Source organism: Gallus gallus, chromosome 1 (assembly GCF_016699485.2).
Source record: "Gallus gallus isolate bGalGal1 chromosome 1, bGalGal1.mat.broiler.GRCg7b, whole genome shotgun sequence".
Classification (NCBI taxonomy): Eukaryota; Metazoa; Chordata; class Aves; order Galliformes; family Phasianidae; genus Gallus; species Gallus gallus.
Window position 1 is genome coordinate 481,549 of NC_052532.1, and position 13,340 is coordinate 494,888.

A 13,340-nucleotide genomic window follows, 5' to 3' on the forward strand; every position below is an offset into this window, starting at 1 on the left:
CACTCCCTTTGGAAGCACTGATTCAGTGCTAATCATTGGAAAACTAATTCAGTGGCTTTTCTCTATTAATATAATCAATGAAAACTGTTGGTGTGGTTTTGGATCCTGAAATACTTCATTGATTTGGGACTGATCTTCCCTTCTCTGTTTTTCAGGCTGGAATGCAACAAGAAAGACTGGGAATCAGAGTCCAGGAGGGAGATTCAGCAGCATCAAGAGACATGCGAAATGTTGCAGGTGGAAAAGAAGGAGCTTTTAAATCAGCTGGAAGGGTCTCAGAAACTATACAGTGAGTCCCAGGATGAACAGCAGAAGCTGGAGTCAGAAATCAGGAGCCTGAAAGAGCAGCTTGCTGACTTGCAGAGTTCTTTTGCCAGATGTGAACTGGTTAGAGGAGAGTTGGAGAATACAGTCAAGCAACAAGAGAACAGTATCCAGAATCTAAAATTCAGCTGTGAACAGCTTGAGGCTGATCTGCAGGCGTCCAAGGACCTGACAAATAAGCTGCATGAAGAAACGAGTGCCAAAGATCAAAAGATCATTAGTCTGCTATCTGCCAAGGAAGAGGCGGTTACGGCTGCTCTATCTGAATTACAGCAGCAACATTCTGAAGACATTACACTGTTGGAGCACAGGCTAAGCAAGGAGGAAGAAGACAAAAAGGCTTTGGAAATTGAGAAGAGCAAACTTAATGATAAACTTGATCATCTCACTGAAAAGATGAAAGAACTCAGAGAAGAAAGTAAACAGCAGAAGGCACAACTGGACTCCTTCACCAAGTCCATGTCATCTCTGCAGGATGACAGAGACCGTATATTGAGAGAGTACAAACAGCTGGAGGAACGCCACCTCGTTATAATCTTGGAAAAAGACCAGATAATCCAAGAGGCTGCTGCTGAAAACAATAAGCTGAAGGAGGAAATCAGAGTTCTTCATAGCCAGATGGATGACCTCAACTCAGAGAACGCCAAGCTGAGTGCAGACCTGGTACGGTATAGAGAAGATCTGAACCAAGTCATTTCAATTAAGGATTCCCAACAGAAGCAACTTCTCAAAACTCAGCTTCAGCGAATCCAGGCTCTGGAAAAGGAGAAGGCAGTCATGGAAACACAGCTGAAGGAGTCTGAGCGTACGCAGGACGATCTCAAGAAGCGCATGGAAGCCTTGAGAGAGGATAAAGTCAGTATGTCTCAAGAGGTTGAAACCCTTACATCCTCTCTGTCCCGAGCTCAGAGCGAGATGACAGCACTAGCTGAGGGGAGTCCTATCATGGAGTGTCAAGCACAGCTCAAGGCCCGAGAGGAAGAGGCACAAGAACTGCATCGTAAGCTTGCACTCTCACAGCAAAGGATAACTGAACTTGAGGGAGAGCTGGTAAGTGTTCAGAAGGATGCAACCAGGAGAGTGGGAGAGGCTGAGGACAGGCTCAGAAAGGAATTGAAGCACCTGCATCATGATGCTGGGATAATGAGGAATGAAACAGAAACGGCAGAGGAGAGAGTAGCAGAGTTGGCACGGGACCTCATGGAGATGGAACAGAAACTTCTTGCAGTCACAGATGAAAACAAAGATCTCAGAGCCCAAATTCAGTCTTTCGGGAAGTCCATGAGCTCTCTTCAGGATAGCTGGGACCAGACCAATGAAGAGCTTCAATCTTTGAAACAGAAATATTCTGCAGACTTGGAGGAACAACAAAATCTAGCAGAGAATCTCCAGCAAAAGATCCTTCAGTTACAAGAAGAGCAAAATTCCACTGCCCGGGACCGAGACACATTGAGGTCTGAGCTTACAGAAATGCAGAAAGCCGCTGATGAAAGAGGCCTCTTGGCTCAGATTGAGGATCTTAAGCAGAAGATCAGAGCCAAAGATGATGAGCTTCTCCGTTTGTCTTCAGAACTGGAAGGCTCTTCCAACCAAGTCAAATCTTTCTCCAAGGCTATGGCAAGCCTGCAGGACGAGAGAGACCGTCTGCTAGATGAACTGGACAAAACACGTAAGGTGGAAGAAGTGAGGCAGCAAGCAGAAGGGAGCACTGTCACCACTCCATCAGAAGTGCTGAGTCTTAAGAAGGCTCTGTCCTCCTTGCAGAACGACAGAGACAGATTAGTAAGTCCTTGTTTTCTCTTCCTGCTCTTAGTTAAAGCTTTATAAGAGATCAGGTTCTTCAGATCTTAAAATTCAGCACAGTTAGATGTGTCTTTCACAGTGTTAAAAACATACCATCATCCTCACAGAACCTCCGAAGGGCTGAGGTTGGAAGGGAGCTCTGAGGTCTTCCAGTCTGACCCTTCTGCTCTGACAGGGTTGACTGGAGCAGGTTGACCAAAGCAACGTTGCTTGAGTTTTGAATATCTCCACTGGTGGATTTCCACAGTTCCTCTGGTCAACTTGTTCTTTTGTGTATCTGGAAATAGTTTCCAGGATTAGTTGTTCCATCTCCTTGGTAGGATTGAGTGAGGCTGAGCAGACTGCCTTTCTCTATCCTCCTCCTTGCCCTTTTTGAAGGTAGGGATGACGTTTCTTCCAGCCTTCAAAAGCCCCTCTGATCATCATGATCTTTCAGAAGTACTTGAGAGTTGCCACCTGATGACCTCATCATCTTTGGGTGCACTCCATCAGATCCTGTGGACTTAGTATGTGCCATTTGTTACACTCTCTGACATATGGAAGCTGAACTGTGGTTTCATTATTAACTTTTCAAGGCGTTTCCTCTTGTTAGCCCAGTTTTAAGTATGGAATCATAGAATCAAGAGATTTGCTCCCTGTTAGTATGCTTAGCCCACATCTGTGACAGCTCGTGCATTTGATTTGTCAGTTCTGTAATCTCTTCTAGAAATCTAAGAACATGGTAAATTCATCCTCTTGGCAGATGATTGTCAAGACAGTTCCAAGCCATTGCACCTTCGTTCTGTCATCTCTGCTTGCGTACCTCATATGTGTTTGTATGCTCTTTGGCACAGCTCAGTGTTTCACTTCCAGTTGCTGCTCAGATGCCTGATTTTTACTGTGATTTTCCACTACTTCTTGCTCTTAGTTTACTTTGTTTTATTAATTTGCAACAAACTTAATCTCTTTCTATGGCAAAGAGACCACCTAGCTGACCAAGGGAAGCCTCTTGATGTCACTGTTTTGGATTTCAGTAAAGGTTTTGAGGCTGTTTCTGAGTATCCTTCCAGCATACAGCTATCCAATGAATAATGCAGTGGGTGAACAATTGGCTAATCATAGAATTACCGAGGTTGGAAGAGACCTCCAAGATCATCCAGTCCACCCATCCACCCACCACCAATGTAACCCCATTAAAACACGTCCCTCAGTACCACATCTAAATGTTTCTTGAGCACTGGCAGGTTGGGCTCAGAGGGTTGTAGTCAGTGGGGTTCCTTCAGGCTGACAACCAGTCACTGGTGGGGTTCTGCAGAGCTCTTCAGTGTTTTCATCAACATCTTGGTGCAGGACTTGAAGGTATGCTGAGTATGTTTGTGGACAGCCCTGAACTGGGAGGAGCTGCAGAGTCCCCCGAGGGTGGAGAGGTCCTGCAGAGAGACTTTGACAAATCAGAGGGTGGGCAATCACCCACCATATGAAGCTCAAACAGAGCAAGCAAAGTCTGGGCAACGCTCTCAGAAACATGGTTTGATTTGAGGTAGTGCTGTGTGGAGCCAGGAGCTGGACTCAGTGGTCCCATGGGTCCTTCCAACTCAGATATTCTGTGATGCTCCATGATACTGTCCATCACTTCCCACTTGTCCATCAACCTCTCAGTTATTTCTAGATTTATGTCCCTTCTGCTTCCGCTTTCTTGAACTGTGCAGTGCTGCAAATGTGTGTCATGTCTCTATGGGAGGTCTCAGAACTCACTGCGCTCTTCCACACAACAGACTTCTTGGATGTGCTTTTCTGCTGAACTCTTCCTAGTAGATTGCTCTGGTAGTTGATGTGAGTTTGCATTGTCTCTGTCATTTGGATGTGACGCTGCAGTGAAAAATGTTCTTAAATGCTTGTAAATAACAGACATAGCTGCTTGCTCAGTTAACATTTGTAGCAATATTTCCTTTTACTTAAAGGTGAGGGAGCTGAAGAATCTACAGCAGCAATACATACAGGTTGGGGTAGAATCAGCTGAAAACTCTCGCTTGAAGGCACAAGTGCAGGAATATCAGCAAGAGGCAGATAAACAGCAGCGCCGCCAAGAGCAGCTGGAGCAAGAGTGTATTTCCTACCAGCAGGAGCTTCAGCAGCTAAGGTGAGAATTGCCTTTCTCCTTACTGCCTCAGAGATGGCAATGAGTCGTTTCAGAAAGCAAAGCACTGAGCACCTCTGCCTTACCTGTGCTGCATCACCTGCCCTCACCAGGAGTGGGCACACATTTCCTTGCTCAGTTCTTTGCATCAGACTTAGGGTGGAGATTTGCAGCCCAACATACTGGAAGGAAATGCCCGTGCAAAATAGTTTAATGGCCTTTTTGTTTTTGCCTGAAGGGAGCGTATAAACAGGAGGGGGAGCGGCTGTTTACGAGGGTGGATGGTGACAGGACAAGGGGGAATGGTTTTAAACTGAGACAGGGGAGGTTTAGGTTGGCTATGAGGAGGAAGTTTTTCCCCCAGAGGGTGGTGAGGCACTGAACAGGTTGCCCAAGGAGGTTGTGTATACCCCATCCCTGGAGGCATTCAAGGCCAGGCTGGATGTGGCTCTGGGCAGCCTGGTCTGGTGGTTGGCGACCTTGCACATAGCAGGGGGTTGGAACTGGATGAGCATTGTGGTCCTTTCCAACCCAGGCCATTCTATGGTTCTATGGTTTATTTCCTCCACTGGTGGCCAGTATCATCTCTTTCAGAGGAAGCATCATCTATTTCTCGTATTCCAGCTTATTTGTATATAATCATAGCGCTCTCCATTCCGAGCTGACAATGAAAGGAACACCCTTTATTATCTGATGTAATTGTATAGAAAATACTCATTTTATATGATGGTTTAATCCTTTGTTTTACTTGCTTTATGTCTCCTATTAAGAAAGGCTGTAATTTTAAGGCTGGTGAGTTGTCATCCCCTCCTGGACCAAACCCAGTCAGGCAAACGTGCTCTGTTCTAGAGATGGGGAAAAAAGTAATTTCAGATTCTTCAGAGATCCCAAAGTAATGAGTGAGAGAATGACTGAGCCTGGAGGTTTATCTCCTGGGTAGCTCCTATTGCACAAGTGAAGCCAAGGCCCACGTCTGTGTGTTGGAATCCATGCAATGGCTCTCACGTGCATGTTTGACCGAGGTGGTGCTGATGGAGACAACTTCTTTAACCCTGATTTTAGGGTTCCTGTGCTGAAGTGGTTTTGCTTTAGTTTGTCTTTGACATCCAACTTCTTATCTAGCATGGGATAATGAGAGGATGTAGTTGGAATCCTCCTTGGCTTCTTCTGAGCTGGATGAATGGATGTTGTATGTGGTACTGTTAACCCTGTGGTAATTTCCTTTGCACGATGCTTTGCAGGCAAGAGAAAACTACTTGGGAAGAGCAGAATGGCAGCATCAAAGAGCAATGCCTGATGCTCATAGCAGAAAAAGAGCAGCAGCTGAGCCACTTGCAGCAGGTCGTGCAAGAAATGAGGCCACCCCTGAGCAAGGCTCAAGATGTAGAGAAGCAGTACCAAAAGAAGGTCAGTGGAAATGCACAGATTCTGTACTGCATGGAAATTCAGCCAAATTAGGGCCTGTTGGTTGTATTCAGATTTTGGAGGTCAAGCATCACGTGGACGGATATTGGATTTTGTTGTGTGCCCTCCAAGGCCTACGCCAACAACGCAGCTTGAAGGCTTTCAGAAAGCTCTGGCCTAACCTTATGTGCTCCTCTCTTTGTTTCAAGTGCTTGGGACAGTAGAAGAGATGGGGTTTCTTGGGCACCTGCATTCCCTCTGAGCAGCTCCTTCTGGAACCTCCCAGCTCTTCCAATCTGATGATTTTAGAATTGCTTCCTGCACTGTTTTGAATCTGAAATCTTTTCTGTTTTACTCCTTTGTAATATCCCGTTCTATTTTTTTAAGTCTTTTGCAGGATTTTCATTGTGGTTTGTATTAGGCAGGAATCTACAATCCTGGCTCATGCCCAGAGAGGCTGAGGGCTGAACGTTGGACTTTCTGCCCCCTTTTTCCATATGACAGCTCTAAAAGTGGAGTGGAATCCATTGTGTACTTTGCTTGGTCTACTCACCAGCTGTGTGTGCAGAGCCATAACATTACCAGCAAGGACAGAACTGTCCTGCCAACTGCTGCAATGGTCCGGTGACACACTTCTATGTTGGTGGAGGAGGGGGGGAATCCTCTCTTATCCCTTTGACACACAGGCATATATGCAAAGAGGAATCTAGAACCAAGTGCATGTGATTTTTTTTTTTACTTCCTCCACCCAGATCAAGTTTCAGATGTAGGAACAGTGTAGGGCTTGGAGTGGAAATGGAAACAGATCGTCATGTGTGATGTATTCTTTGTTGTTCTTTCCCTGTCAGATCAATCCAGAAGCAGTGAGAGGTGACTTCTCAAGCCTGGAAGCAGAGACCAAACATCTGAGGGCTCAGCTAAGTGACAGCCTGAAAGAGCTGCACCAAAAAGAGCTCCGAATTCAGCAGTTAAACAGCAAGGTACAGGCTGTGCTTCCTGCTGGCAGAATTTGGGCTGAGGAATGTGGGGAGGCAGGCAGGCTTCAGTGGGGCTCGTGGAGCAGGAATGGGGTTTCCTGTTCACGTGGGCATTCACCAAAGGAACACAGAATCAGAAGTAGTGGTTAGAAGAGACTTAAGGAGATGATCCCCTATGTTGTTCTGCTGCTCAAAGCAGTGCTGTCAGTCGTGTTAGATCAGACCATCCCTGCTCTTGCCTACCGTAGTGGCGGAAACCTCCAAGAACTAACATTTCCAAACCTCACTGGGTCCTTGTCCAGTGCTGCTCTTCACTTTCAGTGAAAATGATTTTGCTTTTGCAAGCCACAAATAAGTCCCTTGTTATGTTTTCTGCTGCTGCCAAAGAGCTTGACTCTGTCTGCTTTATGGCTTCCTTCGGGGTAATTGGGAACTGCTGTACCCTTCAGCCTTTTCTTTCCCAGGGTAAAACAGTGCAGCTCTCAGCCATCACATGCTCCAATCCCTCATCTACCTTTGTAGCCTTTTTCTGCACTCTTTCCCATTTCTCTATCCATTTTGAAATGAGGGACCCAAAACTGGTCACTATATGCCAGGTGTGGTCTTACTGGTACCAAGCAGAGCAGAGAGTAACTTCCCTCTGTCTGCTGGCCTTGCTTCTCCTGATGTAACCCAGAATACAATGTTCCTTGCTCACAAGCAGGCTACCTGGGCTGTACTCAGCTGGGCAGCTGCTGTAACTCCCCAATCCTTCAGAGCAGAGCTGTTGCCTTGGCACTCTCTGACAGTCCTGTGTTGGTGCACGGACTTTCCATCAGGTGCAGAAGTTTGTGCTTCCCCATATTGAACTGAAGATTTCTGTTAGTGCAAGGTTCCTCTGGCTTGAAGTTTTGGGTCTTATGTCAGCCACTCCCACAGATTTAATACTGGGAGGAAAGAGGGGAGCAAGGAGCAATCCTGTATGTCATGTTAATGTTTTGGGGCTGCCTATGCTGGAGACCTTGGCTACGAGCTGCTGTTGGAGACAATCACCGATCAGCGGACCTTAGAAATGGGCACTGTGGCAGCACCTACATACTCAGTAGAATTCTTACCCTCAGTTAGACAGAAAGCAGTTTTGCTGTCGCAGAAATGTTTGAGCTCTTGACTCAGGATTTGTCTTCCCAGCTGTCTCAGGTCTACGAAGAGAAAAATGCCCTCTCCCTCCAACTGCGCGGCAGTGGCCGAAGCATCAGTGAGAGTCACCAGCAGTACAGCGAGGTTCTGAGCCGCTGCCTGGTGCTGGAGAAACAGCTTCAGGAGCTGCAGGCTGCGGACAAGAGCATGGTGAGGGTCTCTGCCAAAGGGGGGGGTGAGGGCAAGACTTACTGCAGGTGGCTCCACTAAGTGAGCACCACTGTGGCTGGCTTCTGTCCTCTTTATTCAGTGCCCTCTGCTTTGTGTCTGTGCCTTCTCTTAGGGGTCATTTGCAACTGACGCTGCTCCTGGGGCACCCCAAGAAAAGAATGAGCCTGGAGGCAGTTACACACCGGAGCTACAGGAGCTGCAGCTGAGGTACTGTGGGGCCAGGAGGGGTGTGAGTCCTGATGGAGGTCCTGAGGGTGGGAGGAGCCTGGCTGGGCTGCTCCATCTGAGCTCTCAGCACTTCAGTTCCCCAGCAGGACCTTGCTGAGCAGAGGAGCTGTCACACATGCTGGACAGTTGTAGTTAGCAATGTCTCTTTGCACTGAACTTCAAACAATGGGGAGCGAACATAGGATCATAGAGTCACAGAATGGTCTGGGTTGGAAAGGACCACAGTGCTCATCCAGTTCCAACCCCCTGCTATGTGCAGGGTCACCAACCAGCAGCCCAGGCTGCCCAGAGCCACATCCAGCCTGGCCTTGAATGCCTGCAGGGATGGGGCATCCACAGCCTCCTTGGCCAACCTGTTCCAGTGCCTCACCACCTAAAAATATCGTAGCAGTTATGATGTACCATCACCAGCCAAATTAGAATCTCTGATTTGATGGGCCAGTTGTTTAGTGACTGCCCAGATGTATTAATTAGCACAGTCTCAGTGCTTTTAGCCTGAGAATGCGTCTGCGATTGAAACCTAGCATGTGGCTCCTGTTACCCTTTGTAAACAGCTTTTGGAAGGCAGGGTCACATACACTCCTTACTGATGCGACACAGGAGCTTCGAGAGACTGCTCTTCTTCCTGCTTTCCAAATAATTCAAGTATTTTAATGAAAAACAGCTGTCTTCTGTGCAAAGTGGAAGAGAGCTGGTGTCCATTCACCTACTGCATCAGTAAATAGAACAGAAGCAGGGCAGGCTAGAAATTATTTGGCACACGCTTGCTTCTTTTCTCACAGGTTGTCCGAAACTGAGCACTTACATAGCAGCACGAAGCAGGATCTGAGGTACCTGGAGGAGCAGCTGGAGGAGGAGCGGGAGCGCCGTGTGGCTGCCGAGGAAGCTCTCTCTGCAGCACAGGATCAGATCAGCAGGTGGGGGCATTGGTCAGAGGGGCAGTGCTGTCCTAAGAGTGGAGATCCCAGCTCTCTTAATGGCTGCACTGTGCCTGTGCTTCGGTTGCAGACAAAGGCAGAATGCAGCAACTGAGTGAAAACTGTGGTAGGATGAATTCTGGCCAGGAATGCCAGCTTTCCCAGGGAAGCAAACCATTGGAAAATATAGTTTGTACCAAAAAAAAAAAAGTTATTTTGGTATTTGCAAGGCTTTTGTCTCCTCAGTAATCACCTGTCTGCCTTGGGTAAAAAAAAAAAGTCTTGACTTGAGAAATTTTCCTAAATTTAAATTTATTGCCAAAAAACATAAACTATGGATACTGAGAAACAACTAATTAGTTATGGAAATAGTTAGCAAGAACCAGCACTTCTGGGAGCAGAGCTGGCTTCCAAATTAGTTTCATGGCATTTGAAAGAGTTCAGTCATCTGCTTTGGCCTCTTGCAAGTCACAGGTTACGAAATTCCACTGACAGCCAAACAGACACCTCAGGTAAGTCAGAGTTTGTAATTCCTGCCAAGAAAAAAACAGCACCAAAAGAAATTGAAGCGTTGTAAAGCAATGGGAGAGGGATGAGGAAAAAAGGGCTCCGTGGGCAGCAGCTGAACCCTCTTGTGGGTAATTTGTATGGAGACCACAAGATGCCAACTCTGCTCCAGTTTCGCTTCTGTCCAGAAATTGGGAATTACTTCATTTTGAAACCATATCTGAGGAAAGCAGGCTGTTGCTACTCGGGTCACCCCGTGGTTCTGCTCAGTGTTTTAATGGTTGTGTGTTTGTTTTGTGTCAGGTTGGAGTCGGGTGAGTGGACGTCCTCCCTAAGCACTAGCATCGACATGGCTCCAGGTCACGAGCATTCCTTGCTGATTGACTCCGTGGATAATAATTTCAGCAAAGTAAGAATTTTCCCTCACCGCTGCCAATGCTGTGAGCTCAGTCTGGTGTAAGAAAACGTGAACTGAGAACTGTGAGCCTATAGCAACGAAGTTCTTCTGTGGGCATCTTTGGGTCAGTTTGGGTTTGTGTGGCTTTCTGCTCTTGGCTTGCTCTGCTGGTTTCCTTTGTTCCGTGGCTCTGCCAGGAGAGGTGATGTTGTCTGGGGACCCTGGAAGGGCCTCTGTGGTGGATCACCATAGGGCAGCCCTGCTCAGCAGGACCTGAAGTCCTCTCAGTGGTGAGGCTGAAGGACCTCAATGAATACACATTCCCTTCTTCCAGCCTGGAGGGAGGGTGAGTTGAGATTCCTAGGAGCTCAAGTCCATAGCAGAGAAGTACCAATGGTCCTTCTGTTTATATTTCACTTGAGGGGCTAAGATGTTTGTATGGAGCAAATGTCAAAGGGAGACGTTCTGCATTCTGTTGCCCTTTCTCTATTGGAATTGAAGAGAGCTGGCTGGCAGAAAACCTGAAGAGAGCAGCTTTTCTGATGGGGGGGTGGCTCTGGAGGTCAGATCTGGCAGCGGAATGGGCTTGGGAAAGTTCGTGCTGATAAGTTTAAACTTAGCTTTTTTGATCAGAGAACTCTGGGGGAGGGTTGCTGGGCACTCAGCCGCTCCTGGTACTTGACCAATCTCTCTTTCCCCCTTCCAGACTCGGAATATCCCTGGACTACGGCGCCTGTTACGCTCTGTCTTCCGCTCCCGAACCCACTTGCCCATGCTGGTGGCCATGTACCTGCTTGCTCTTCACGTCCTGCTCTTCCTGTGCTTCACAGGCCACCTCTGAACAGGAACAGCAGCCCTTCCTTGAGACACAGCCCTCTGTGATCCTGGGCCAGTGCTCCCCATCCGCAGGGCAGCTGAAACAGGCACTTCACCCACTGCCTTCTTTCCAAGTCCCCCTATGGGCAGTGCTGCCCCGTGGTTGGTGCATGCCCTGGGTGTTTGCTGTTGGGATGGGCAGCAGCCAGTGCTGTTGCTCATGTTGTTTCCAGGACATCTCTCACTTCATTCAGTGGTTTTAAATGATAGAGCTGTACATTTTCTGAGCTGGGGTCCTCCTGCTAACAGTCACAGTATCTGTTCCTGTACCTGGAGGGAGCGCCACTCATTTTATGGAGCGTTTTGCCATGGTAGGAATGAGTAAATTCTTCCTGGATTGCTGCAGTTCTTCAGTGCTTCCAGGAAATGCCAGATATTCATTCACCCTCATCCTGAGTCAGTCGAGCTGGGGGGGAAGCTCTGGAGCTGTGCACCAGGGAGGGAAGCTCCTTCCCTTCCTTATGTCCCCTGTTTGCTCCGTGGCTCAGTGCTGTTTGAGATGCATATCCTAAGGAAACTGTGGGCACTTGAAGGAATGTGAACTTCAAAACCACGTTTCCTGCTCAGTTAAATCTACGGTTGAAGTAGGGCCAAAATAAGTACATCTGGACCTGCTGAGCACTGCGTTTAAAGACAGCTGTATGTCTGCTCTGACAGCCTTGTAAAATAGCTTCAGAAATGTAATTATTGAATATGAGGCAAGAGCTTTTTATCTCTCCCTCACTTCAGTAACCTCTCAAAAGGAGAGCAGCTGTGCTCCCGCTTCCTGCTTTGCTGTGCCAGGTTAAACCCATATGGGCTGTGTTGGAGGGTTCCATCTTGTGGTTCCATCACGTGGGCCTGAGTCAAAGGCAGAAGATCAGAACTGAAAGGGTTCCCCCGGTGCTGGGGAAGGGAAAGGAGTTCTAGGCCTTTGCTGTCACTGCTGATGGAGAAATTATGCAGTGCTGGCGCTTGGCCCTGGGCTTGTCTGACTCTGAGGCAAGGTGCGTGGATGGATTTGATCATATGGGATGCGTGGGAAGCTGTGCTTCTCTATAGAACTCCTGCAGTGTTGTGGAGTTGGGGCAGTCCTCTTCCAAAGGGAGAATGTTGAATGCAGGGGTGGTTGAGCTGAGCTTCTTGCTGTTGGCCAAGCTGCAATGCGTTCAGGGTCCTTGCTGCTAGGGTCCTGGCTGCTTTGTGGTGCAGCACTCAGGTTGCATTTTTCCACATGGGAAAGAGGGGGTTCCGATGCTGCTGGCAACCCAGCAGTCCCCAGCTGCTGTAAAGCCTCTTTGAAGGTGGATTGAATTCATCACTGTACCTAGAACAATGGGATCTCTGGCAGAGTGTTGGCACTACGTATCCCTTTGTGCTCTACCCTGATGATCTCTGTGGACTTTCTCAGCTGCATACACTTCTGTGACCAAAAACTTTGCCTATAGCTTCCTGGGGCGCGTGCTCCTGTATATAATAAATATTATTTTTCAGAGGGAAGTTGTGTTGTGTCGCCATGTGAACATCAGAGGTCTCCACAGCCCTCTGTGTGCATTTCCTTATGTGTTCATTCCATCGGATCTGTTTCTTCCAATTGAATGCCTGCAGAGACAGCCTTTCCCTTCTCACCTCTCGGCATCTTCAGCTTTTGCTGTCATGACCAAAGAAGTTAAGAACGCTGTGGTTTAAAAAGCAGCTCCAATAGATCCGAAGAGTTTGCTTTTATTTATTCTCAGGTAGGTGTAACCCAGCTGTGTACTGGGATGGAGCTGTACGACCCCCAGGGAAGATGTGGTGGTTGGTGCCCATGGGCTGGAGATGTGCTGCTGTGTGGAGTGGGACAAACAGCACCATCCTCCTCCATCTTTCACAGCCAAGGACATCTCTTCATATTCACTACTGTAATCTGGCAGTGCCATTGGAACAGAAGTTAATTACAGGGTGCTGTAAGAATAATGGCCCCACTGCATTTCATAGGTGCAAGAATTACAGGTAATGTATGTTTCCTTAAAGCCCGTGATGTGAGTTTTCTCAAATTCAGGGCCTGCCCATCCGCAGAGCTGAAACAAGACCATTTGGGTTAATTGGATTTGTTAAAGCTGTTGTATCTCTGGACAGAATGGTTCGAGCTTGGATTGAATCAATTAACAAGAGACTTCGAAGGAGCTCCTGCTCTGATGTCATAGCATGGCCATGCAGCTTTGACCTAATGGAAGACTTCATGGGGCTTCACCCGATGGTTTCTGCTTCAAACATCTCAACCTTTTGCTTCCCTCTGGTGTGGACGCTGCTGTTCTGCCTGGTTAATTGCAGAAAGCATCGCGCCATGTTGGGCAGACGTGAGCGCTTCAGGAGCCCTTTTTGCATCACTTGACTCATTCAAAAAGGAAGTCGTTTTGGTTTCAGAAGTTCGTTTAGTGCAGAAGTGGTTTGTGCCTGTTCTAAAATTGTGCATTTCCAGCAGT

General features: G+C 47.7%; 1 protein-coding gene across 4 annotated transcripts in view; it reads left to right on the forward strand.

Annotated features, from left to right (window-relative positions):
• Positions 1-12,375, forward strand: part of GOLGB1 (golgin B1) — a 37,061-nt gene extending 24,686 nt beyond the window's left edge. For all 4 annotated transcript variants that reach the window (XM_015291011.4, XM_040702921.2, XM_015290459.4 and 1 more), the window contains exons 14-22: positions 156-2,106; positions 4,068-4,246; positions 5,485-5,650; positions 6,496-6,627; positions 7,792-7,950; positions 8,084-8,178; positions 8,982-9,116; positions 9,927-10,032; positions 10,727-12,375. In XM_015291011.4, coding sequence (XP_015146497.2) covers positions 156-2,106; positions 4,068-4,246; positions 5,485-5,650; positions 6,496-6,627; positions 7,792-7,950; positions 8,084-8,178; positions 8,982-9,116; positions 9,927-10,032; positions 10,727-10,861 — 3,058 coding nt within the window. In that variant the 3' untranslated portion in view covers positions 10,862-12,375. The remainder of the gene's footprint in view (positions 1-155; positions 2,107-4,067; positions 4,247-5,484; positions 5,651-6,495; positions 6,628-7,791; positions 7,951-8,083; positions 8,179-8,981; positions 9,117-9,926; positions 10,033-10,726) is intronic.
• The last annotated feature ends 965 nt before the right edge of the window (positions 12,376-13,340 follow it).